Consider the following 25913-nt stretch of genomic DNA (forward strand, 5'->3'; position numbering starts at 1 on the left):
GACACAAATCGATACGTGAGCTCTGTTGTATTCTCTTATGGCTTCGGTAGGCACATTACTAATACACAAATTAAAAACAAATGAGTTGCAGTCACAGTCCCAAATTATTTGGGTTCCTCCTGTTCAGCTTCTATTGTGGAGCACAGTACAGCAGCAGGGAAGAGGGCACAACACTTTTAACACAACATTTTCCCAAAATGGGACTTGCACTTCTAGCTCTGTAACTATAAACTGAAAAAGAAAAATAACATTTTGCCTTTCTCCTGATGTGTCATGTCCCATCCTGTGTCCTGGTCCGTCTGTTCCTGCCGTCCCCCCCATTCCCTCCATGAATTGCTAGTTTGGTATAACTCTTTTCACAAACCCAACCTGCTCTGCTAATGTGCAGGGTCAGGTATGGAGACAGTAAAGCAGCAGCAAATTGCCTAGCTGAAACTAAGGGTGCGTAGAGAGGGCAATGCTTGAGTGCTTGTCCTTAGGTACTTTCTGTTGTGGGTGACTGCTAATTTCCCTTCTCTGCTCAGACTTCTTGCCTAAAGCAAATCATCTGACAGCTGATGAATTAGCAGCCAGCTCTATGTCTGTACCAAAGATACAGGCGGCATAGCACCTCTCCTCCTGTGCAGTTTCTCTCAGCTGTTGTCCAGTTTAGACATCCTCAGATATTCTTCAGAACACATTTTTACCTGTTAGCCAAGTTAATTCTTTGCTAAGTTTCCTCATAGTGAGCGAGTTAGAGTTCTTCTTTCTTGGCTAGTAAAGTTTAAAAAAAGTTTGTACTGGATTAAAAAAATTACACTCCTCTCTTGTACTCTGTCCTTCACTGCAATTTACAGTAATTGTTCTGAGGAAGATCAGCTGTCTTGGATCTTCTTGATCCCAAACTTAAACAATATTAATATAGATATCTATTTAATTATGTCATCCTCTAAATTCTAGAACAGTAAGTAACACTTTTTTTTCTTACTAAGGCAGGACATTCTGCATGTTATGTATGGCTGCATATGAATTCACATTTTCTCTGCTGAGGCTTTGTGTCCTCACTATTCCTAATGAAGGTCAGAATTGGTTTGGGACTAGTAATGTGGTTCTGAGCTGTCAGTTGAGGGCATGGTTAACTTGTTGCTGCAGCAGTACTAGGCATACATGAAGGATCTTTGGCATTAACTATTGGTAAGTTGAGACCAGTGTTTTGAGGTTCTGATACTGTAGCTATTCTCACTTCTGTAGTCTTTGGCAGTGCTATTGATATGTGTGCTAGAACAAAAACTGGTTCAAAGGTAGTTACTCATCTCTTTTTGCTGCCAGGCACTGAGTCAGCCCTCAAGAACACCTCCATTCATCATTCTAGGGGAATGTAGTCATCGAGCTGCAGGAGCTGAAGTCACTGTTTAGTTGAAATGACTGATCTCCTTCAGGACTGGGTTTATTTGTGTTGGCAAAGAACACGGAGATGATTTTTTTGATGACAATGGTGTCAGCCCTAGTTTTGGTGTCCTTTTTGAACAGTCCTGATGCATACTTCAGTGCTAGTCCATAAGATAACAGATAATTTGTGGTTACCTCTGTTGGATTGAGTATTCTTGCTGTTAATCGGGTTGTAACAGACCTGGGTCTAAAGACCATGGCCTTACTTAAGTGTGGTGTAAAAGGTAGAAAAACATGTATCTGTTGTAAAATAGGCTAGTCATTTGATAGATCCTGTTGGTCACAAAGTTAGGAAAACAGGGCAGATTGTTACAGCAAACCTGCCTTCAGGGAAGGCTTTGGTGTTTTGGTGGACGAAGTCCAGTCCGTTACAACTTGTTTGTAAGACCTTTTGGATGGGAACATTTGTGATTTTTACCACACCTGTTTTGGCTGAAATCTTTGGAGAGCTGCAATTGTCCAGTTTGCTTATGTTGAGAGTTCAGCAGAGACTTCTTTTGATGGGCTGGAGCTAGATAGCATCTGGCCATGTCAAGTACTGCGCACATGCAGTGAACTCTCAGCAGTACATTGACTTCTGTCCACTAGAAAAGCAGAGGTATCTTGGAAGGAATTCTGAAAATAAAAATATCACCCTTGCACCACCATGCAAGACATTCATGAGATTCGGCTGCAGCGTCCTGTACTTGGATTATTGATGTTTCTGAGATTTTGCAGCCTACTTTTTGCATAAACATCTTGCTTTATCCATACTTGAGCTATCATCTAGTGAAGTGAAGTTCTCATAAACAGGTATTACAGGATGTTGTGTTTTTATTAGTATTTTTGAAAGGAAAAGGATTCTCAGAAATCTGAGAATAGAGTAGCATCTGGTTTTGATATAGAGATTTGAATTATAGGCAACCAACTGGGATCTGAAGTCATCCAGAGCTTATTCCAGACAGGAGGAAGCTAATCTGTGTGATGGCAACAGCCAATTGCCTTATGGCTTTATGTAGGTCTCTAACAGCACTTGCCTGAGTGAAGCTTTGGTGCAAGAAAAGGGTGGTCAGTGTTGGTGTAGTATCATAAATTGTTGCCTGGCTATACTGTTGTACAATTTCCTCTACTAATTGCATCTTTAGTGAGATGGAAGGATCAACCAAATGTGTGTAGGAGAGTCCTTCAGCCCCTCCCCTATCATTCAGCCATGACTCAGCTATGTTAGGAAGCCAACACAGACAACCTTCATTACAGTGAGAGATAAAAGAGCTTGGTTAAGATTCCGATTGGCCTCCTTTCCCACCAATGGTAAGCTAAATTAAACCCCATCTAATTTATTTTTTATTTTTTTTCTGGATGAAAGTTGCTGTATTCTTCTCTATTAGGTTCTGTTGTGCCTGGAGTACTACATAGTAGACAATTAGAATTTTGCTTTACTTTTAGAAGTTTTGGATGAGGATTGTCTGGTCTAATGACCTTTTGGTATTGACTGACTGTTCTGTCACCTTCTCTGTCCTTCAATTTGAAACAGATCCTGAGAATCCCTTAAATAGAAATGCACAGGAACCTTTCTAAGCTCCTTCATGATGAACACATATGGGAAGAATTAATTGAGACTTTCTTCTCTGGCCTTTTCTGTGTTCCTCTAATACACTGCTTAATTCAGTTTAAGACTTTTGGGATGGTTTTTCAGCTCATCAACTTTTTTCCAACTAGCTTTCATTTTATTTTCATACTCCTGTTTTGAAACTGTGAACTGCTATAGTGAATCTTTGACTTTTGTTCCCCCCCTTGAGGATATTAACCCTAAGTGAGTTTTCTCACTCTTGCGGCATCTCTTCAGTGGTAACATTTGAATTGGATCCTGTATGCAGGTTAGACCAAACCAAGATTTTATTCTTTTCTTCTCCATTCCTGGTGAGCTGATTCATGAAGATGTTAATCACATCTGAAAATTTTCTTTTACTGTTGTGCTGCTGTTTGGGAGGTAACTGAAATTTCATATCACTTGTTTCCTGTCTTTGTAGCTTCAGTGATATGGCAGCTGTCACCATCTTTGGACTACTTTACTAGCTACCTAATGCTGTATTTCCTCTACTTTGCATTGAAATTATAGTTCATGGAGGTGCTCTGTTAGTGATCAATATGGTTAATTTGCTGATCTAATTTGAGAGGCTACTCTTTGAGAAGTAGCATCACTCTTCCACCAGCTGGTCTGTTTCATATCCAGGATATTCCATGGATTTTTCCCAATCCTCCTAGTAGTTTTCCTTTCCCAGGGTAGGAGTGATTCCTTGTTAATAAGTCTGTATAAAGCTGGTCATTTTTTCTCCATTCTATTTCTTGAACTTGTAACATTTCATGTAGAAGTACAGGAACTTCCAATTTGGTTGCTGCCTCTGTTAAAAAGCATGTAGTTTGCTCTCACTGTTACCTGTTTAAGTGTTACCAACTTGTGCTTTGTTCTTTACTTGAGCACACTGACTTCACTAAAAGTGTGACTGCATCGGTCGGAGCTGTATGCTTTCTTTCCCAATCTTCAATTTAAAAAATCTCTTGTGATATTTGTAAGTTCCATCAACCTAATTCCATTAAGCTTTAAATGGAGTTGTGTCTTCCATAGAGCTTTCTCTGTTCTGGTTTCTGACAACTCTGAAGTTGCCTATGTTTATACCATTATCTGAGCCACGCACTGAAACTGTCAACCTTGTTTGTGCAAACTGTTAGCAAAAAGCATCAAGCCTTAGAGCATGAAACAAATGCACTGTCATTTGGCACTAGCGCACAGAATTTGGGTTGGAATGGACCTTTAAGGACCACCTAGTTCCAACCCCCCTGCCATGGGCATGGACACCTTCCACTAAACCAGGTTGCTCAAAGTCCCATCCAGCCTGGCCTTGAACTCTTTCAAGATGGGGCATCCACGACTTCTTTGGGCAACCTGTTCCAGTGTCTCACCACCCTCGTAAAATTTTCTTTATGTCCCTCTTTCAGTTCAAAAGCATTGTGCCTTGTCCTTTCAATAGCTAAGGTTATGATAACACAGAAAAAGTAAATGCCTCTATGTAATTTCAAAATATATTTATAATACAATGAATGTGAAGTTCTTAAGAATTAGTCTAATTAAAGTTGTGGTACAAGAAACAGTCAACCAAGACATAAACTTAGAGGCTGTAGGCAGTACTGCCATCTTTACATAGGCTTCATAGTTAGAACATTTACAATCTTAATACATTCACCTTTTTTTGCAAAAGTCTCACTGTGATTCCACACCTCCCCAGGATGCTGCTCAGCTACTTTCTGAATCACACTCCCAGATCACCTTGAAACAAAGTTAATGCTTTAGTAGTCATCTTCAGTGATCACCACCTCTGGACAGCGATATCCAAGTCTAGAATCTCTTTAGTTTAATTACTTTTTAAAGTATGTTTAGAATGTGACAATTTTTGGAAGCACGGTTAGACTTACTTGCCTTTGTATGGGTTTTACACTGGGAGAGCTCTTTCCTTAGACTATTTTACATTGTATAGTCTGTATATGCTGCTGAAGAAGGTAGCAAGCAGGTGTTGTAAACCCTGTACAATTGATGACTACTCTGATCTTAATTACTACTTTGAGTATTCTGTTCTGGTTTCTGCATGGTGGACAGGATGGTTATAGCACTGATGCCACTGTCAAATTAATAATTACAGTGAAGCAGAAATAAACGTATACATTTATTTACTGGAGTGAAAGCTCTGGTGTCTCTCTCACTTCCTGCAGTAGAACCTTGAAGCTCTAAAGTAGAGGACAACTGCTGGTCACAACAGTCCCAGCTGTGCCGCCTTGCTGCTCTGAACAGCTTTTGTTGTTATTATATAATGCCTGTTTGGGAATTCCAGCTGTTGCACATATGCAGATCCTTAACAAGAAGCCAACTGCCACTCATCCCCCCTCTTGCTATTCCAGCAGCTTTTCAATGCAGAGTATGTTTTGCATCCTGAAGTATTTTCCTTCTATTGTACCCTGGAGGGCTGTATGTACATATATATATATATATTTTATGGACTGTTTAGAAATCCAGTGAATTCCTAAATTGGAGTGTCTTTTGTTGTGCCTCTGGAAGTGAGATAAGAAAGACATGTAACCCACAACCGTATGCTTAGAACATTTCTACTGGGATTTCAGGTGATGGAGACTGAAGAGAATGAAGTTGGAAAAGGAAAAGGAGGTGTATAGATTCAGTAAAAAAATATTTTTTTTTTTCGTTTTTCCTCTCTTTTCCTCCCATTCATTGTAAATTCTGCTGTTTTTGAAAGAACAGAGGGGAAGTGCTAATTCTGTGTGCAGTGCTCCTGGTAAGGAGATCTTTGGGGGTGATTCTAGAGTAGTCAGTTTCAGTCCTTTCTGTAATAGCTAGTCTGTTTGGAGGGATGGCATTTCACCCCTGCTTCACAATCCCATTGGAGAAGGGAGACACACTCTTCCTAGCTTCCTATTTCTATAACTGGGATGCCTTTTTTTGAGGGGTACCAGGTTTTACTTCTGGCTGCTTGGCTGCTGAAGGTCCTAAAGGAAGAGGACATAGGCCCTTTTTTCATAGTCTTCCTGCCATTTTGCCTTCAAGCACTTAACACATCTTTGGAGAACTGTTTTGTGTGGACATTGGCATTTCTTTTTGAGTGCTGTGCTATGCTATTGGTGCTCTTAACTCCACCTGCATGTGGAGTCCTTTAGTCAAGTGGGAGGAAAGTACTGGACTCACTGTTAGGAATGTAGCTTTTTCTGAAATGCTTGCATGCTTTATGGCAAAGTTCCTTTTGGAGATGTCCTAGAGGTTAATCTTCAGCCTGCTGGATTCTCTGGTGGAATACGGAGTAAAACAGTGTAACTATGTAAAGTACTCGTTACAGAGGCAATATAGTGTTTAACTTTGCCCAAGAGTAAGATCTAGCAAGGCCTGGTACGGACAGACAGAGACCTGGAGTGTCTTTAACTTACGCACCATCTAGGTTGCTCTGTACAGGGTAGCAGGATGTTGTCATGTTGTCATGTAACATGAACTGGAGCTGCTTTTTCTACATGATGCATAGTTTATTCATACCAGGATGAGATGTTATAGCTGCTGTCTGCTTGAATGATATTTACTTGTGTCGTCATTGTTGAAAATGAAACAAATTATTTATAAGAAATTACCTGTGGGAGGTCTGGTGACAAATTTTCACTTTGGGGAGTTTGTTCTTTTGGAGCTCCTCTTCTTCCACTCCTACTTCATGCAGTGTGTATTTGGCCTGTGTGATCCTTGCACTGTAATTTCTGCTGTGCTGTGTATCTTTGATGTGTTTCACATGGCAAGATTGGAGTCCTGGTTTAGGTAGCTAAGGCTTACAGTCTATTACTAGTAATAATATTATGAAAAAGATAAATGTAATATCTGCTGTTTGTTTGCATTTCAACACTACCTATTTGTCTTTTAAAAAAGTTTGAAAGAGCAGCCACTGTTATTGTACTTTTTTGTAAGTGATTTCAAGTAGCTTTTTCTGAGAACAGCCATTTGAAAGTTATTCATAGTAAGCAAGGTTGTTCTAGGAAATGATAAAGCTTACAATTGTTTAAAAAGTAGCTATGGAAACTAGCAGATGATTCTCAATTTAAAATGAACATTCTTTGCTTTCCTTGGCTGTGCTCCCTTCTTGAAAATGTCATGCTTCCTGGGCACTCTACATTTTCAATTAATTTAGATTTCTTTAAATGGGCAAAATATTTATCCTCATTAACATATTTCAGTGTTTTATAAAGCTGCCATTTGCTTGGCTGTGTGTGTTTGGGGTTTTTTTGTTTGTGTGGGGTTTTTTTGTTTGTGTTTTTTTAAGCTATATGATCATGAATAGAATATTTTTTGTCTTCCAAGTTGGAAATGTTAAAATTCATTCCTTTTCCAAGTTTGGCAAAATAAAGTTTCCTTCTTGAAACAAGTCCAAGCATGCCAAGTTTCAGCTTTTAGTCTTTTTAAGCCAAAAGATTCTTTTCAGTATTTGTTACAAAACATGTCCTGAATGCTACAAGAGTTGGGTGGCTGGGCCTAGAGGTACAGAGTTTAGTAGGCATAACTTTCAGTTTGTTTAGATTATACTGCAGACAGGGCATCTCTAACACAAAAGGTTACACACTACCATTTTACTTAGATCATGGCATTTAAAAAAATAGTTGAGTAGTCTTTATTTGTCTTTAAAGAGAAATGGGAGCAGGGAGATTCCTCCAGTCTAAAAGAATGAAACCAGAGAGGCAATAAAAGCTGGTGATTGCCACACATTTCTTTCTATTCAATCTGTGGTGGCTGTACTGTTGTAGATAGAAAATGCTGTGGGAAGGCTTGTTTAATGTTCTCTCTCTGCAAGTACAGTTCAAAGTCAAAGTTTCTTTTTGATGCTGAGAGGGGTAGATTATAAGCTCTTTGCATAACAGTTGTCAAGTTGCTTGACATATTGAACTTGGTATAGCTTTAAAAAGTTTCTCTCTTGATTAATATTAGTGAAGTTTTAAAAAAACCAATGACTCCTATCGGAAGTAGTTGCTATTCTGATTCAACACCCCACTGGTGCACAGCATATAATGCTGCTATAGTAATTGAAAATAGTATGAAATCTTTCTTCACCATATAGAAACCAGTATGCATTCATTCTTAAAATCTTTAGCTTCTTAGCATGATAGTGCTAGGTAAAAAAATCTTATTTTTAGAGACTTTTAGCATGCTTGACACAGGCTTTCAGAATTACTTTTTCAGCTGAGCCATTAAACCCATGCTATGAGGAGCCATAACTGGTTTTGTTTCTGATTATATAACTTGGGTAAAAAATTAGTTTTAGTTCAGTTAAACTACAAATTACAGTGATTGTCTTATGAAAATACTACATGTCAATTGTCAAACTTGTTATAGAGAATTGAAGAAGCAATACATGCCTCTATTATAAAATTCAAGTGTCAGCTCTTGGGCTTTTCTGTTCCTTCCTGCTTCTCTTACTCCCATCCTTCCTATGTTACTGGGGAAAAACCAAAGAAAAAAACCCCTATCCTGTATAGTTTAAATGAGTTGTGATTTTTGTGCACTATATTTTTTGTAATTGTTTTCTGAATTGATTTAGAATTTAGTAAAATGAAATTATTGCAGCCTGCATGCAGTTCTGTGTTTGTCAACTTCATACAAAAAGTTTTGGTGTTCATAGGAGTGATCAGTAGATGGGAAAAATCGTTATGGGTGGAAGTGCAGGCCAAATTTTACCCTTTAAGTATGTTGTTTTAAAATACTGTTCTTTTAATCATTATACATTATTTCACAATTAATATTAAAGCACTTGGAACTGTGAAACTGTGGAGCCTTATACAGTGCCAGGAACCATAGCATCTCATGCAGTAAAGCTACAGAACAGAGAATGCAAAAAATCTAAAGGTACTTTTAAAGTCAAAATATTGTCAACATCTAGCTGATCAATTTTAATTTTAGTAGGAAATAGCTACGTGCCCTGTACTTCTGAAACTGGGTATTTTTTCAGGTGCTTGTAGGTTCTTCAGTTCTGTCAAGGAAGATACTTGAGAGATTTCTTGGCCAAGTGTTCAGTGTGTTTGTGCTGCATCAATGGTTAACGCTGAACTGGAAAAAAGCTGCTTTTTAAGAAAAAGTATACACAGGAACTATTATTATTTTTAGTGTAACTAGATTGTTTTTATTGTGAAAACAGGCCTTCTACTATAGCAATTTCTATCTCCATGCAGGTATAAATCTGTTTATGAGAAAAAAGCCCCGTATAAGCTAAGAAGCAGCAGGCTGTAAGGATTATAAAAGGCCTGCCAGTCATTTCTGCTTGTTACCATCCCAGGCCCAATAACATAGGCATATGGCGGCTCCTGTGTGGGGACTTTTTTCTTTTTTTTTTTTTATTTTGTTTCTTTTTTCTAAAACTTTCAACCTTGTGTCTCATTCCCCGCACCCAGTTTGTTCAGTTGTGAAGTTAATATTGGCAGCAGAGGATCATCATCTAATAGTATCAGTACAGTCATCTATCGTTGTTCTGACTGGGGGGCAAACCAGCTCTGTGGGTAGGATGCTTGTGGTATCTCTCCATTGCTGATTGTTGCAGAAAGGGAGTGTTACACTACTCTAACTTTATATATCTCCCCTGGAAGGCAAGCTGCAGATTTATAAAGCGCCTACAGATCATTCAGCCATTTCCCACAGAAGAACAGGAACTGATCCCAAGATGGCAGGCTGTTTGGCCAGCAAGTGCCAAGGAGAGATTGCAAGGCTTCTGTATCTTTTGGTTAGCTGGAAGGGCAGAACCAGGGCCTTCATCACTCAAACCTGTTGTCTGTGGGTGTGCATAGTGGAGCTTACAGTGTTTGCTCATGTTGTACATGATCAGGTGTACTAATGAACCTGGGTCCAACAGGAGAGGATAAAGGCATTTGAACAAGGTAAGCCCCAAGCAGCATTCAAAGAACTGGAGATAAGCACTGACTGCTCCATCTTTCATTCCTTGTTCAAAAGCAGTGTGTTTAGCCCAGGGGTTCCAAACAGCTATGCCTTTTCATTATTAAATGGTGTGTAAGGGTAGGTACCTATGGTATTTGTTGCTGGAGTTTCTAAAAATAGCATGGAGCAGTGAGTCCTGCCAAAGGACTCAGAGTGTCGAGAAATACTAGGCAATTACAGGAATGTTTTAAGTGCTGGAAACAGGAAGAATGTGCTCAGCATCATCATGATTCAAGGTAGTGAAGTGACCTGGAAATGTGTAATGTTGTGTTTCACAGTAGTATCCACAGCTTTCTGAAATCCTTGTTACTTTACTGAGGTAGAAGTGGATTTGCTTCATGTAGAACTAAGGACTGCAGAGTTTCTACAGGCTGTTTGGATGTGGGGCTAAATACAAGCCTCAATAAGGTCTGTTTGGCAGGAATGATGGTTTCCAAAAGTTCAGTGGAACAAATTCTGCTGGACTGCTGAGTATGTGTAATTCATAAACCAGCTGGTACCACAGAATAAGTTGTTTTCAAAATACAGGCTTTTATCAGTGGTCCTGAGATGGTACTTAGTTATTTTGCTTATATTCCTGCCATGACAAATTATCTCAGTAGCTTTTGTTTGCAAGATGTATATGGTTTAATATCTGCATAAGGTTATTTGATCTCTTTTGTGATTCAAGATGTCTTAGCCTATGCAAATACTGCAAACAATCAGTTTTGTCTTGGTTTTGGCAGTAAGCTGTCACTGTCAGTCATCTGATTTGAAAATACAAATTTTGATTTTGTTTATAATTAAGATACCTCTTTCAGTAAGGGAATGATTTTGCCCTTATTTTTCTTTACAGTTCCAAATATAACTACATTAAGGATGGCTTTTTCAGTTGTGCATATTTTTTTAAAAATTGAAATCTTGTATTAATGTTAAAAAATTCTTTATTAGAACTTATCCCTGTAGAGGGAAATGCTGTATGTAGATTTTTTTTTTAATTAAGTTAAAAAACCTAGATATATCAGATGCTAGTTAAAATGGTACCATAAACTGATGAGCTTGTGGAACTGAATTGCACATCTGAATTGTTTCATTGTGAAAGGTGCATAAGCATTTGCTTTTTTGTTTTATTCCTCCCAACCCCCAGGAAGTAAAAAGCATAAGTATTATACCATGAAAACTTTTTTTACAAACAAAAATGGAAAAAAAAATAGGTATTACTTGGAATTTTAAAATTAATTTTTATATTTGTAGGTTACTGTGGTGCGTTAGCAACTTTAACAAACTCAAATTATATGTATATGTATTGATGGTATTCTTTAATTAGATGTGTTTTATTTTTTAATTGATTGTGTGCGTAGTTTAAATAGCATGTTATTTCTAGACGCACAGTCTGCTTTTTCTGGTTTGCTGAGCAGTCACTGGGTGTTTTAAGATAATTTAAATTAGTTTAATATATTTAGGAGTTCAAGCATGTGTTTCTTTGAAGTCATTAATGAGGAAAGAAAAAGAACTCTAGCAGACATTTCAATAATGAAGCATGCAAATCAAAAGAATGTGAGGAGAAGCTTCTAAATTGAGCCCTAAGGATGTAATTTCAAACACCTTATAACCTGTCCTTTTTATAGTTCAGACTTGTTGGAATGACAGTATTCAGCTTACGTTTAAAAGAAATCTCTTATGCAACAGGGAAAAAAAAAAGTATTAAAAATGTGGTTTACTGTTATGCCTGTGTATAACACAAACCTGTAAGTCACAAACTTCAGCAACTTAGAATGTATGTGTAATATATTGTACCAAAACCTGTGAACCAAAATTAAGCACTGGGACAGTATCAGAAAGAAGACATGTACAGCAACTGCATTTTCTTAAAATTCACTCTGAGAAGTACTTCTTATAAAAAAACCTTGTAGTTCTACGGAAAGCAAAAATTTACATGTAGAGAAAGAAGGAAAGTGAATTTTTGAGGAGAAACTGGAGACATCCTTAAAAACCAGAGGAATGCCTCACAGACTTCAGATTTACCAAGTGCAAATAGGAAAACAAGCTATTCCTAGACCTCTGGAATGCAGTCTGGGCTTTTGGTCACAGTATTTTTATTTTTTTCAAAGTAGGCAAAGTGGTTTGGAATAGGAGATCCAAGTTCTTCCAGACATTGTTGGTTCAGCCGTATGTCAGAAATTCTTCATAGCTGCTTTCTTGAATTGAAATGTAGTTGGACTTACTTTTATAATAAGGAATTAGATCACTTTCACATACTTTATCCCTGTGTTGATCGTGGGCTGAAGTCAGGGATACAGTGTTCTTTAAGTTTGTTTGCACTTTGATGCCTTCCAGGGTGACAAATGCGGGTTTCAGAAAGTAGAGTTAGGAACAAAGAGGAATCTCTACTTTGGCATTTGAAGGCAGGGGAAAGGTTCTGCACATAGCATCTGTGGGTTTTAAGTCCAAAGGTGCAAAGCTGTGTTTGACAAGTAACAAAGTCCTAGGATGAAATCATGGCAAGCAATGAAATAAATGAGCGCTCTGCTGTTGACTTCAGTGGAATCAGGATTTTATGCTACTGTCTGGGGAAACAGATTGTATTAAAAGCAGTTTAACTGTTTCAGTATTCTTTTGCATATGTACTGTGAGCATTGTACAATCTAAAATGCTTTGCAGCATCTTATTAGATCGTGATGTAGGTCATTGTTTTACAGATACAGGAGTGTAAAGGAGAAAAAATGTGTGCCTATTCTAACCTTTTTATGCTAACTTCTCTGTCTCTGGAGTAAATTGTATTGGTCAATATAGCAAGATCAGTAGTAAAACTGAGATTTCCAACAGTTTAGCTTTCATCATTGATCACAGTACACTAGATAACCTTACCTTCTACCTAATTATTTTGGAAATAACAACAGTGCATCATTATAATATTAATTATAATTATAGCATTCGTTGGGCTCATTAGCAGTGGAAGAGTGACTCACTATTCAATTGAAATCCATGTTCACCTTTAGCCCTGTAATTTTTGCTGAAAATCAGGAACCTTTTCAGACAAAAAATATTAGTGTCTTCATATTGTCTCAGTTTACTTTTTGAAAGATTATTTTAACGTGCAGTTTTGAAGCAAGCGATCTTTTTCTAGTGGGATTAAGTTAAGCAAGTGAGAGAGCCTGTTTTTAAATCTAGATTCTGTGTGGTGTTTTTAAATTTACTTGCTGTATGAAATGTTGTGATCTATATATATGCCAAGAGTTAGTATTGATGTAATACTTCCTTTAATGTCTGAAGTTAAAAGGTATATATTATACTTCTGATTCTGGGACACTAAGCCGGTAGAGATATTCCTAAGAGTGCTGCTCCTGTTAAGCCTTAAAGCAATTATTCATGTCAGTAAATTTGGCTATATCTGGTCTCCATTATTAAACAAGCTGATAAGTTGATAAATAGTGTTTTGGTGGAGTTTTAATGATTTTTTTTTTTGTGGTATCTTTAATAGAAGTAGAAATAAAGCATGTTGATTTTTGTTAGTCTGTTGTCAAGGTTCTTTGTCAAGGTTCTTTCTGCAGAGGAATTCCCAGGTCATGACAGTGAACAAATGCTTTATTAGTTCCGTTAGCTTTAGTCTGTTCTTCAGCTCTGCTGAAATGACCTCTTCACATCAGGCATCTTGTACTGACAGAAACAGGATTAGAGCTACCTTTATCTTTTTAAGACATCATACCATGTAGGCACAAGCACACAATTTCCCTGGAGGTTATTTATCTGAAAATCTGTTATGTTGAAAACATAGTTATGCGACATTGTATGTATGCAATTTTAATGAACAAAAAGTTATATGCGTAAATTTCAAGAAACATCTAAAATTCACTAAACTTTTGGAATTGCTGTCTTCTGATCCTGCATGAATTTACTACCTTAATTACTTAGAAAATATTTTGTGTGTGATGTTAACAATCAAAGTATTTGTAGATGTGTGTCACGAGGCTTTGGAAGCTTCTGACCCCCAAAGTTAGACTCCTGCTAAGTGCAACTGCTTGCTGTTAGCTTCCCTTTCCCTGGTTCTGCCCACAAGTGGAAACATCTTATTTTTGTGATGACTTGAAAAAAGGATAATCTTTATTACTCAGTTTTGTGGTATGAAAACAATAGATCATATGAGTTGTTTTAGTTCAGCTATAAAAGTAGTTGTACATTTGAAAGTTTAGATGTTAAATGTTCTTGGTCTAATACAAATAATATTTGTACCTCCAAAACTCTTCACCACTTACCTTTTCACCATCAGGGGTACAGCACAACATGTACTTCTGGGGTTTTTTTGGTCTTGCATCACTTCCAGACTTCCCAGATGTGTCAGGGAGCATGTTGTTGCATCACTTAAATTTAGGTGGCCACTATGGAGAAGAACTTGGATAAACTTTGCGTGTGGGTTTTTTTTTTTTTTTTTCTGTCTTTTCATCATTAGGATTGCTAAATACTGTGCTGTAATTTAGTAAGAGCAGTCCCTGGTGTGTTTCAGGGAGTATATCCTCTACCCAGTGCAGTCTGAGAGAGCTTCTTGCTGCTGATTTAGTATATCAAAAAGAGCTTCTGCTGAGAAACACACATACTGGAGCTGGAGTCTGGATTTAATCTTGACATTTTCTAGGCTTAGCTGTCCTAAAGCACTGTGCATTTTATGCTTCTTGTCAAGTAAATTTAGAAAGCTCTCAGTGAGTATGGTTAAGATTCTTACTGTACAATAACTCCTCATTCAAACACATGAAGACATAGTTTATTCTTGTATAATGAGCACATGGCACTTTTTGTGTATAGTACTTGGGCAAAGTCAATATACTACATCTGCTGGTTGTTACATAAATATGAAATCAGTGTGTATTACAGAGGGATAAAGTGCTCTACTTGCATACTTGTTGTCCCTTATGAGTAGAAAATTAAGGTTTATTTATACTGTTTGTTATGCAGGAAACTGATATCCTTAAGCACAGGTATTTCTGATTTTTTTTCTGTGATCTCGTAATTGAACTTTGAGGTGTGCTTGTCATCCATTTACACTGGCATCCTTGGAAGCAGTTATGAGTTATCATATCTTGTGATAGTTCTTCCCATAAACTGATTGTGCAGTATTTGGAAAAAGTATTTCCATTTCAGTCTAGAATTTATTGCGTTTCATTTTGAATTAAGGGCTATTTTGTATCTTTGTCATACATTCCCTGAAGAATTTTCTCTGGAGCAGAGTCTGACTTTTCCTTCAGGGCACTTCATAGAGTCTCTTTTAGCTTTGTGGGTATCATTGCTGTTAAAAGCTTTCCTTGTTGTTTTCCCTCAGCTCTTTATACCCAGTAATGCTTTGAGTTTTATCTTTTAATCCAGTTTTGTATGCTGGAAACTTTCACCAGGCTGATGCTAGAGTCTCTTGGTTGGTTGGCTGCAGTCAGCATAGACATTGGTAATAACGCGTAACAACTTCTGATTGCTTCTGATGCACATTGTCAGGTTCATCAATGCTTGATTTAATCTACAGTGCAGGTACTCTGAGTCTTTTCTCTCTTCCTCTCTAACAACTATTAATTGCCTTGGGGGTTTTATGCCTTTTCCTACTTGGAGAGAAGTCTAATTTATAAACCTATGATGTGTTCCTTATTTCTGACCCCTTCTGAGAACCTCTGCTTATATCAGCAAGGTCATACTTTTAAAACATTTTCTAGATATAACAAGCTGTAGTGACAAAATGTTTTTGCTAATCCATCTGCATCTACACAAAAACTTGGTGTAGTTACTTATTGTTTTTTTGGCGCTTTTTTTGTTTGTTTTTGTTGTTTGGTTCGTTTTGTTGTGTGTGTTGTTTGTGTTTTGGTTGGGTTTTTTTTTTCATAATTGTGACTTAGCCTGTCAGAATTTCAAGAGTAGACCAAGGTTTTACATTCTTTACTGGCATATTTACTTTTTTGTTATTAGAGACCTAAATGACAGATTCTGCTTAATTCAGACAAGGCTGTTAAATTCATTCTGAGAATATACTTATCTTGTGTAAATATATGCTTACTAGTCTCTAAGACCAAATTATATTTGAGGGTTTGCAAAATTTCTTATACTTCTAAGTTAAATAAGTAACTGAAGTGAGGTATTAATGTGTTAGTAGACTTCAAAAGGACCTACTATAATTAATATATGACCAAGAAAAAAAAAGTATATCTGTTCGGTATCTTTGCCCCTTTTAAGCTTGCAACATTGTTTTATAATTTAGAGTTTCTTAGTAGCCTCTTGTAAGATAACTCTTCAAAGTCTTTTTCAAATTTCAAATGAATTATATCAACCAACTGGGCTTTTTGCTGTTTTGTTTAACATGCTCAAGAATTTGAGTAGATTAGTGATGCATGGTTTTGCTTTGCAGCAGCTGTGCTTATTTGCCTTTATCCTATCACATCCATTGTGGGAGTTTATGTTTCTATTTTTAATTGCCATTTCAGCATACTTTTCTAATACCAAAGTCTGTCTCATGGGTGGACAGATTAGAAATTATCACTAGTTAATACATCTTTATCAGAGTAATATTTTTATTGCAGTGTCAGTGTGATATTCAGTAACATGCCATTAGTCCTATGAAAACAAAAGCAATTTTTCTGTAGAAAGTGTAATGTAATACAGGGAAGGGATATCATATGTTAATTTACTAAAGATTAGGTATTGAAGTTGCTCAGTGCTCTCCTTAAGTAAGTTTGCCATTAACTTGTGAATTTCATCTTGACTCATTGTTGCAACATAGTGAGTGCCTGCAGGTCAAATTTTAAATGCAAATATTTGTGACATTGGTAGACACTCTTTTAAAAGCTGAATTATTAATGAGTTTGATACCCTTCCTGGTTTCCAAAAGATGCTGACATGAATGTAGTATTATCAAATGTAGTGTCCTGGAAAAAAGAAAACCAAAATCAACAACAGCAAATCAATAAGAACAAGTCATCGACACACCTAGGGTTTTTTGGTTAGGTTTGGGTTTTTTTCTTTGTTTTTCCTCCTTGAACTTTGTTGGTAAGAGGTGCCTGACAAGTTGAAGGTGTATGTATGGCTGAGAACCTGTATGAAATAATCTGGACATCAAATTAATTCATCTGGATTCATGAAGAGCTTTCACTGGTTAAGTGTTGGATAATCAGTAATTTGTAGTGTCTAGCTGTTCATTTGGTGCGTGGTGAAAAGGGAAGTTTGAAAGTTGCTGTTACTGTAAGACTACAGACTTATGTCATTCTTGTTCATTGTTGTCTTATATTTGATTTTCCTAGCCTTCATACATATTGTTTCCTTAAGTGCTAGTTTACTTTGAGGATAGTTATGTCTTAAGAAGATGTTTGTTTTTACATGTGCATCAGTGTATCTTGATGGCACTTTGGAAGTGGGGTGGAACAAACTTCCTGTGCTCATTCTAATGAAAAGTTCTATTAGGCAAGCTCTCCTTTTTCCCACTGATAGAGTTAGCATTTAGATAATTTAATTCCAGTTCAGAAGGAGTAGTACTCAAATGTAATCTTTAAATGCTTGATTATATGAGAAATGCTTGTCTGCTGTTGCATAACTTACAGGAACTGTAGTTTCTATCAGGTTGTGTGACTGAGCATTTATATTTTTGCTCTGTATCTGAATATTTCACCAACAGATATATTTCTTTTGCCTTAAGATGTTTTTCTGCTTTTTTGACATCTAGGAAATGAATCATTGCTTGTCATTCTGGAGAACTCAGTGTACCTCTTCTCTTTAGAAGCCTGGAAGAATGTTCATAATCTATACATTATTGTGTTGTATGTGGAAGATGGAATGAATCAATGGAGTCATAGTTGCCCTTAGTTTGAAAACTGTTCTTTCACAGAGCTTTAGTTCTGCTGTTATACCATCTTATGCTGACAAAAGGATTCTGACCAATGAGCAATATATATTTCAGGGACAGGGTTTTTAATTATGTGTTAAAATACATTTCTGTACATAAAATCAATTTTCTGCAGGATTTTTGCAATGATGAAAAGAAAGAAAAGCTTGAACACTTTTGCTTTTCATCTTTTGTGACTGGTAGAATATTGTGAAATAGGCCATGCTTGATTAATGTTAGGTATGATAATGTAAAGGGCTTTGAAGAAATCCCATCTGTTCATCATCAGCTGGGAAGTTAAACTTTTTCATGTATCTTAAAACAACAACAACAGAGAAGCAATGTAAGGAAGAAACAGCTGACAAAGGTCAGGCTGAACCAGCAACTGAATTTTAATAATTGACAGGGTGGGGGGATTTAGTTCTATTTTCATGCCTTTTGAACTGTCCTGCATATTTTCTTTACTATCTCATAGTTTTAGAAAATGGGGTTTCTTTTCCTTTTGACTGTTCATTGTGAGTTTGAGAGGAGGTAGTGAAGAAGGAATTAATTTGTAGGTTTGTGTAAAACAATTGTGTTAGCAATTTAGATTTTTTTATTATTATTATTATTTTTTAGGTATTGCTAGCTAGGAGCCAAGCATGGGAGCATCAGACTTACAGTAAAGAAAGTTAAGAAAGCAGCTTGAGTCAGGCTTGTCTTATTTAGTCTAGACAGTACTTTTCATGCCAAACATTGCTTGTCTCACTTCTGCTTGCCAGGGTTACTCTGATACATTGCATTCCTGGTTTGCTTTTATCAAGCAAGAAAGCTTTCTTTTGTATGATAGTTAGCTGCAAATGTTTGTTCTCCCTCTGTAGTGCTGTTGTAACCCTATTAGTATTTATCATTATGTTTGTTAGTTGAAAATGCAATTAGCTGTTTGTCTAGTGTGTGCTTCAGCAATGGAAATTTTGTCAAGTTTATTAATGTCAGTTTTGACCATCTATTTACAAACTACTGGATGAATTAGTGACATAAGCCTGTGTAATGTGTAGTCTAAGCTGTTTCATGCAAAATTTGAATACCTGAACTAACAATTGCGTCTTTTTAACTAGTGTTAGAGAGCTTTAGTGCTTTAATATTTTGTATTGCAACAATGTCCAGAGGTTGCACTGAGCTGTGTGGTGTTCAGACATGCAATAAGCAACATGCTGAAGCTGGAAAGCAATGAAATACCTTCAGTTATGGTGATACTAATAGATAACAGCTATTTATCTCTCACTGTTAGGTATAGTGGCCATGAGTTGATGAGTGTGCCTTTCACTTCTTTGTTTTAAATTATAAAGACCCAGTTTAGGGTGTCTGTGACCTACTTTGAGTATCCTCTTGTGGTAGGAAGATAGCACCAGCTATTCCTACTGGCCTTGAACACTGAGTAGTGTTGTGAAGAAATCAGTCTAGCCTGCTACTTTTTTTATTAATTTGAATAATCCAACACTGGGAATAGATGAAAACGCTCCATTTGGTGCCTAGTATTGCTACCCTAGTGTACTCTGAACAGTGATAAAGCAGTTTCCTTGTGACATCTTACATTTGTATCAATTGTTTCCAGTGCTGATGTATGACTTGCTGCCTTTCTGAGGCTCAGGCTCTCCTCTGTCTTCTGAGGTCAATTAGAAGGTATAGTCCTGAAGGTTTCTTTCACAGGGATCAATACAAGGAACACACACACACCCCCAAACCCCCCAACCCCTCACTGTGTTGCTGAGCTCACTAGAAATCCTACCTTCTTACTTAAAAGACCTGCAGCACTGAAGGACCCCTATGTGCTGGTCTAGGAAGAAAAAAACCTGGGTCCTTCACTAGTGCCGATGCCCAAGCTATTGATAGAGCTATGTCACTGGTCTCATATAGCTCCGATGATATAGAGGAGTGTCCTTGGTTCTAGTGGAAGATGCAGTGTCTCCGTTAGCTATGCAATATCCTTTTGATTATGAACTAACATCTTTAAGAACTAGGGCATGTTGAGAAGAATTTGAATATCAAAGGAACAGTCTGAACAGAAGGATCTCATAAATGGGTTGATGTTTGACCATATCAGCTCCTACTGGAACTGCACTTCTGGTGAGCAAGACCAGTCAAGCTGGTCGGGTGGCTGGCAAAAACCTGCTGCTAGTTAGCTTGTGTCCATACTAGCAGCAGATGTCCAATACTGGGCAACTTTTAAACATTCGGAGTACTTTTGTGTGTATCTATACTCAAGATCTTTGGTAGCTATACATCAAGATCATCAAAAATGAACACAAATGTGCATGAAAAAGGATCTAGATGGGTATTTTTGGTTTCATGCAACTATTGTAGGCTCACACTTTGATGCAAGACTAGGTGATTTTCAAGATTAACAACTTGAACGTGAGGTGAAGATGTTTCCTCTTAAAGCACTGGAGCTTCTAGAGTAAAGATTACAGCTTTTCTGTGTACTGCTAAGTAAAATACTCTCAAAACAAAACTTATTTTTATACTGCCTTAATAATATTAATACTTAATGCAAGCTAAATTAAGGAAGAAAATTACAATGCCTAAGAAGGAAGGAAGAGGCAACTTTTTATAAATTCTTGTGGTAAAACTTTCAACCTCCAGTGTATGGCTTTCCTGTCTTTGGTGTGGTGTGTTGTTGGGTTATTTAATGATTTTTTTAAAAAAAATCATTTTAATTTCAAGTGTTATGATGGGACTCTAATGTAGGTTGATGGCACTGGACTATAGTGTGACTGGGTATGTGGCAATATAAAAGGTAACATTTTAAAACATATTACAATCTTAACAGAAAACCCTCAGGCACTGAAATGGCAACATCTGTGTCCAGGCAAATAGCACACCACCATTAAACTTAAATATATTTTAACTTCTAATAGGTTGCTGTAGTGTCAGCTTCTGTAGTATTTTGACCTTTGTTGTTGTGGCCTGCTTATATGTCACATGGGAAGAATTCAGTATAGACCCTCTTATGTCCAGGTACAGAAGTGGGTGTCCTTATATGTAGGGGTCAAGTGAGACCTGTAGGGGAAAAAAAAAGGTTTGTGCCCGAAGGATTGCAGTGACTCTTCAAAGAAATGAAGTTTATATGTAAGCAGTACTGAAAGCAGTGACTTCAGCTTTATCACAGGCTGATGTCGTCTTGGTGATATTTCTTATTAGACTGTAGAATTTTGAACCTGATCTCCAATGTCCCTGAAGCCTCTCTTTGATCTGCTGGTAGGATACCTAAAGACAACACAGAAAGTACAGTATCTTCTCTGAAGCTGAAGAGAGTACTTTTACTGAATGTAATGAGACTGTGTAAGCACTATTAGAAAAATTTGACTTGGAGATAATCTGAGGAGTTATGTTTCCGTTGTATGTAAGAGTCACAGAATGTCTCTATTAATGAATGCACTTTTTCTCAAACTGATCCAAGTTAACAAGAGCATCTGTGTAGGACAAAACCCCATTGTCTGTCCTAACCACAAATCCATTGGCTACAGCAGTTACTAAGCATCCTTGAATAACATGGCTAAGGAATCAGGCATTGCTTTGGAGATGGGGATGTCTCAGGCTCCACATGCCAGAAAACAATACAGTTATCATCCAACTTCTCATTCAGCTGAAACTTTTCAGTCTCACCACTGTGGGGAAGTGCTGCTCAGCTGTCCTCTGTGATACAGGGCCCATGCATTATTTTCAGAGGACAGTTACTTACCCTGCAGAACTGTGCCTCTTTGAGGGATGGTTGTTACAAATCCCGTAACTTTCCTGGTTTTCCACTTTTGCAGACTGAACTTATTACAGACCCTTAGTTGAGAAGAAAGTGAGGGTGTCGTACAGCATCTCGCTCTGCTTTCATTTGAACAAAGGAAAATGTAGTCCTGGTAGCCACTGTTGTTGGGTTAGTAATTGATACTACTCTCTGAGGAACACATATCTCTACAGTGTGATTGACACTAGCTACAAGTTCTTGAAGACTTGCTGTTAGTAGGTTTGTTACTTGAGGGTGTGCTAGTACTTGCTAGGCAGTGGAACTCTGCCGCCCAGGGCTCCAAAGCAGCTTGCAGTTTCATTTTTTGTAGCGAAGAGCTGCACAATTTGCTCCCTTGCTTGTTTATTGCTGGGTAGCACTTGGAAGAGTGAAGGCCAGTTTGCTAGTAAAGAAATGATTCATACTGCTGCTGGTGACTAAATAACCATGTTTCTTGAGCAGGGCAGAAGGGATTTTCTATGAAAGTTGCTAAGATCTTGTGCAGTGAGAAGCTGAGGTCTTAGGGAAGAATTTAATAATACAAGTAAGGAACTGGGATTGGCAGTGAGAGAATCAGTGAGCTCGAAGGAATCATCTTGTTTAACAGGAAAAGGGAAATAGTTTTGCTGTTAAAGGAAGCCATGTGGTTATGGGACATTTGTCAGATGTTCAATAGTGCAGGCAAAGAGTAAGTGGATGGGGAAAGTAATGTGATGCTGGGAAACAGAAACACATCTGAAATGTAAATGTCTTTGATTTTATGTACATTGAGTTTCACATTGTGGTCACTCTTACAAATTCAGGTCAAAGATGTACCAGCTGGAGGCTGAATGTTTACATGTAGTATTGTCTTGGCAGGCACCTTGCAAATGCCAGCAGACGTAAGTGCTGCAGAAACAGGAGGACACCTTAGAAAAAACTGCAGCTGGGGCATTTGCTCAGCATCAGACATGTAGGCATGGTGTTCAGGGACGTGGTTTAGTGGTGGACTCGGCAGCATTAATTTTACAATTGAACTCTATCTGAAGGGTCTTTTCCAACCTAAATGATTCTGTGAGATGGGAGACAGGCTGAAAAAGGGGAAGAGGAGCTATGTGGGAGTGGAGGAATATGGCAGAGAAGGGAACAGGATTTCAGGGAAGAGAAGGGGAAAGTCAGCTGGGCTTAGGTTCTACTTAAGATACCTGGTGTGAAATGGTGGTTGTAAGAAATGGAGAGAGGTTTGAATGCAGTGCTGCTGCTCTGACCAGTCTGGAAAGCTATGTGTGCTAACAGAGTTGAGTTCCAACTCGTGATTTTGAGGAGAGCTTTTTCCTATTCCTCCGTTTTCTGAGGTATCCATGAGATTTCTCTTGCTGTGTTGAAAAGGAAGTGATATAATCCCCGTAGTCTTTATTTGTTAGCTGTTGAGCTGACAAGACAATGAGAATGCTAAATGCACAGAAAATCAGGTGCTTAACTGAAAGCTAGTAAGTTTCCCAAAATATTTTGGGAATTTTGAGTACAGTTTATTGTCTTTAATTGTTTACCAGTAGTTTTAAAGTTTAATTTATTAATTCTTAGATCATTCTGTCTGTTTTTTTTTTGTTGTTTTTGTTGTTTTTTCTTTTCCAAAACAGGATGATACCCCTGTCATCTCAGACACTGATGATGAATCTTCATCATGGCCAAACACAGGAATATGTGATCAAACCCAAATATTATCCAGTAAAAAAAGTGATTTCAGGAGAACAGTCCACTGAGGGCTCATTACCACTGAGACTGGGCCAGGATCAACTTGCATCACCTTTCCAATGTGAGTACAACCACCAAGAGCATACTCCCTTCTTTCCTCCACCAAAAGCATGCCCCTCCCCCCTCTTTTTTTAAGATCTTGAGATTTTTTTTTGTTCACCCGAATTGCAGTAACACTACAAGACAGAAAACTGTTAAAATAATTAAACATAAGATAATTCTTAGATTAGTAAATGCTCCAGTATTCTGCATCCTCTTGAGAGGCAAAACAGATTTCCTGGATGAAGAGAAGAATTGAACCTGATTCACTGCTGGAATCTCATAATGCTATTTCTTAGATGATAGTTCTTCCTTCAGATTTTTTTCCTTCAAATAAGGAAATCCTTTGTAGGAAGGTTTCCTTCAGATAAGGAAGGAACACTTGTAGGGTAGGCATAACCATGAGTGTAGTTAGTGTAAGATGACAGTTCTCTTTGCTTCAGTATGATGGATACCCTTCTTGGAAAGCTGGAGTCCAGGACTGTGGACTCTTTGGTGACTGTTTTTCTCTATATTTAATTTATTATGTGTTTATGAACTTCTGCACAGTATGGAGGCTGCATGAGAGTTTCTGCTTCATATTTATAAAAAAGGGGTTACGTAGGTGCCCAGCTTGTGGCCTTGGCTCATGCCCCATTGTGTGGGGAGCTTGAGGACAAGTTTTGGCTTAAAGATGAAGAGCTTGAAGAATTATGGGTTAGGTATTACAGAGCGTCTGCTGGCTTGATTTGGAGAAAAGTTCATGCAGTTAAATAATGGACTGATTAACATGGAGACCTAAGGTACTTGCAGTCTGCTGAGAGAATTCCTCTGCTGTAGCAGAGAGAAATGTGTTTTGCTGAGGATTTAGGGAAGAGCCTTTCCTTCTAAATCCGTAAATACGGTTTCTTTATGTATCTTTGCATTTCTGCGTTGCACATCGTTATGGTCTGTCCTTTTATACTTAAATGCAACCTCCTGCTTCATTTTTTCCTCAAGTGTAAGTTCATCAATTGTTAATTAGAATCTTGCCTCTAATGAGAAGAACAGTGGGCAGCTGGAGGTCTTTTGATTACCATTAAGTGTGGTGAAGTACAGAACCATAGAATCATTTAGGCTGCAAAAGGCCTTTAAGATCAAGTGCAAAGCACTACACCCCTTTCTTAGAAGATTCAAAAAGATACTTAATCACATTGTAAACATCAAACAATTGTCCCTTTTTCAAATAAGATACCATTGCTTTTCTTCCAGTCAGCTGTAATTTTCCTCCAAATAAAGATATTAGTGGCCACCAGGACTGGATTGTGTCCATCTCTTCTGACCCTTGCTAGCCAAGGAGTATAAAAATCCTAGGTTGTATAGGAGACAACTCTATGCAGCTCAAAGACAAAGGAGCCAGTGCTTCTAGCTCTTCCTAGCTTATTGGAACTCTTCTGTTATATACAGTACTCTGAGGGACATGACTAGGAAGAAGTTAAATAGTCACATTAAACTTTTTTCAATTAAAAATTCATTTAAAGTTTCTCCTGGAACATTTACTCTGGTGTATCTATGAGCAGTTTCACTTCTATGATAGCTTTCAGAACATATTTCAGTATAGTAGTCTTACTAAAAACAACAAAATAATCTATTCTTTTTTGCCTTTTAAGCTGAATTTTACTGTAAAGTTATATATCACATCAACAGAGCCTGAAAATTCAGGAAGCCATTGGGGTTAAAATAATAGCGTTTAAAGTCATCCGGGGATGTGAGTTACCTGCCAGCAGCCATTCCTACTATCAAGCATTTTGATCTTCTGTGCTGTGGGTTATAAAGCTTTCTCTGAAGACTAGCTAGTGTAATTAGTCATAAAGTTTGCATATAAAAATTTTAAGTTCTTTAGTGCTAAATTTGTAATTCTCATTCATTGTGCCTAATTGGTGAGGCTGCTGCAGTTGTTCATAGTGATTTTTAAAAAGCTTTGGGTTTGTTTTTGTTTTGGGGTTTTTTTGTGGGTTTTTTTGTTGTTGTTTAAAAAACAACAACAACAAACCAACAAATTAACCATAAACCCACCCTGGAAATAATGTTAAAGAACCTGAATAAAACATTTTTTGAGTTCATTAACTCATTCAAATTTTCAGAATGGTCACAATTTCACTCCATAATTAATTCTGTCTCCTTATGCCTCATATTGTAATTGCTGTTTTCTTTCTGTGGCCGTTTATTGCTTTTTTTCAAAGGGCTCATACCACATTCAGTATGGAAAGAGAGAGAAAAGTCAGGACTCATAAATATAGTGTTGTATAATTTTCAAGTGCTTGTCTTTAGAGGTGAAATGCTGTTCTGTTCTCAAGCTTTGAAATTGTCTGTTGTACCATAAAGCATCTATCTGATGCTATTTAATCAGTACACTGATATATTTACTACTGCAAATTAATCTTCAGATGTCTTTGTACAGAATTGGCAAATTCTTAAGGATAAGGCTTTGGAAATTCAGAGCCTTCTCAAGCAAATGAAAATAGCTCATGTTGGTTAGGCTGACAGCTGCAGAGAAAGTATAAATATGGTTTAGTACCAGTAGGAAGACTGAATATATAGTGATGAAAATAAACTTGCAGTGGAATTGATATTATCAGCAAAGAAAAACTGAAAAGGATAAGATCATGTGGATCTGAACATTTGTA

General features: G+C 37.4%; 1 protein-coding gene across 9 annotated transcripts in view; it reads left to right on the plus strand.

Moving 5' to 3' along the window:
• LTBP1 (latent transforming growth factor beta binding protein 1) overlaps positions 1–25913 on the plus strand; it is a 216759-nt gene that overhangs the window by 45702 nt on the left and 145144 nt on the right. For all 9 annotated transcript variants that reach the window (XM_055726094.1, XM_055726086.1, XM_055726088.1 and 6 more), the window contains one exon: positions 23115–23290. In XM_055726094.1, coding sequence (XP_055582069.1) covers positions 23115–23290 — 176 coding nt within the window. The remainder of the gene's footprint in view (positions 1–23114; positions 23291–25913) is intronic.

The sequence above is a fragment of the Falco cherrug genome, chromosome 13, assembly GCF_023634085.1.
Source record: "Falco cherrug isolate bFalChe1 chromosome 13, bFalChe1.pri, whole genome shotgun sequence".
Taxonomy (NCBI): domain Eukaryota; kingdom Metazoa; phylum Chordata; class Aves; order Falconiformes; family Falconidae; genus Falco; species Falco cherrug.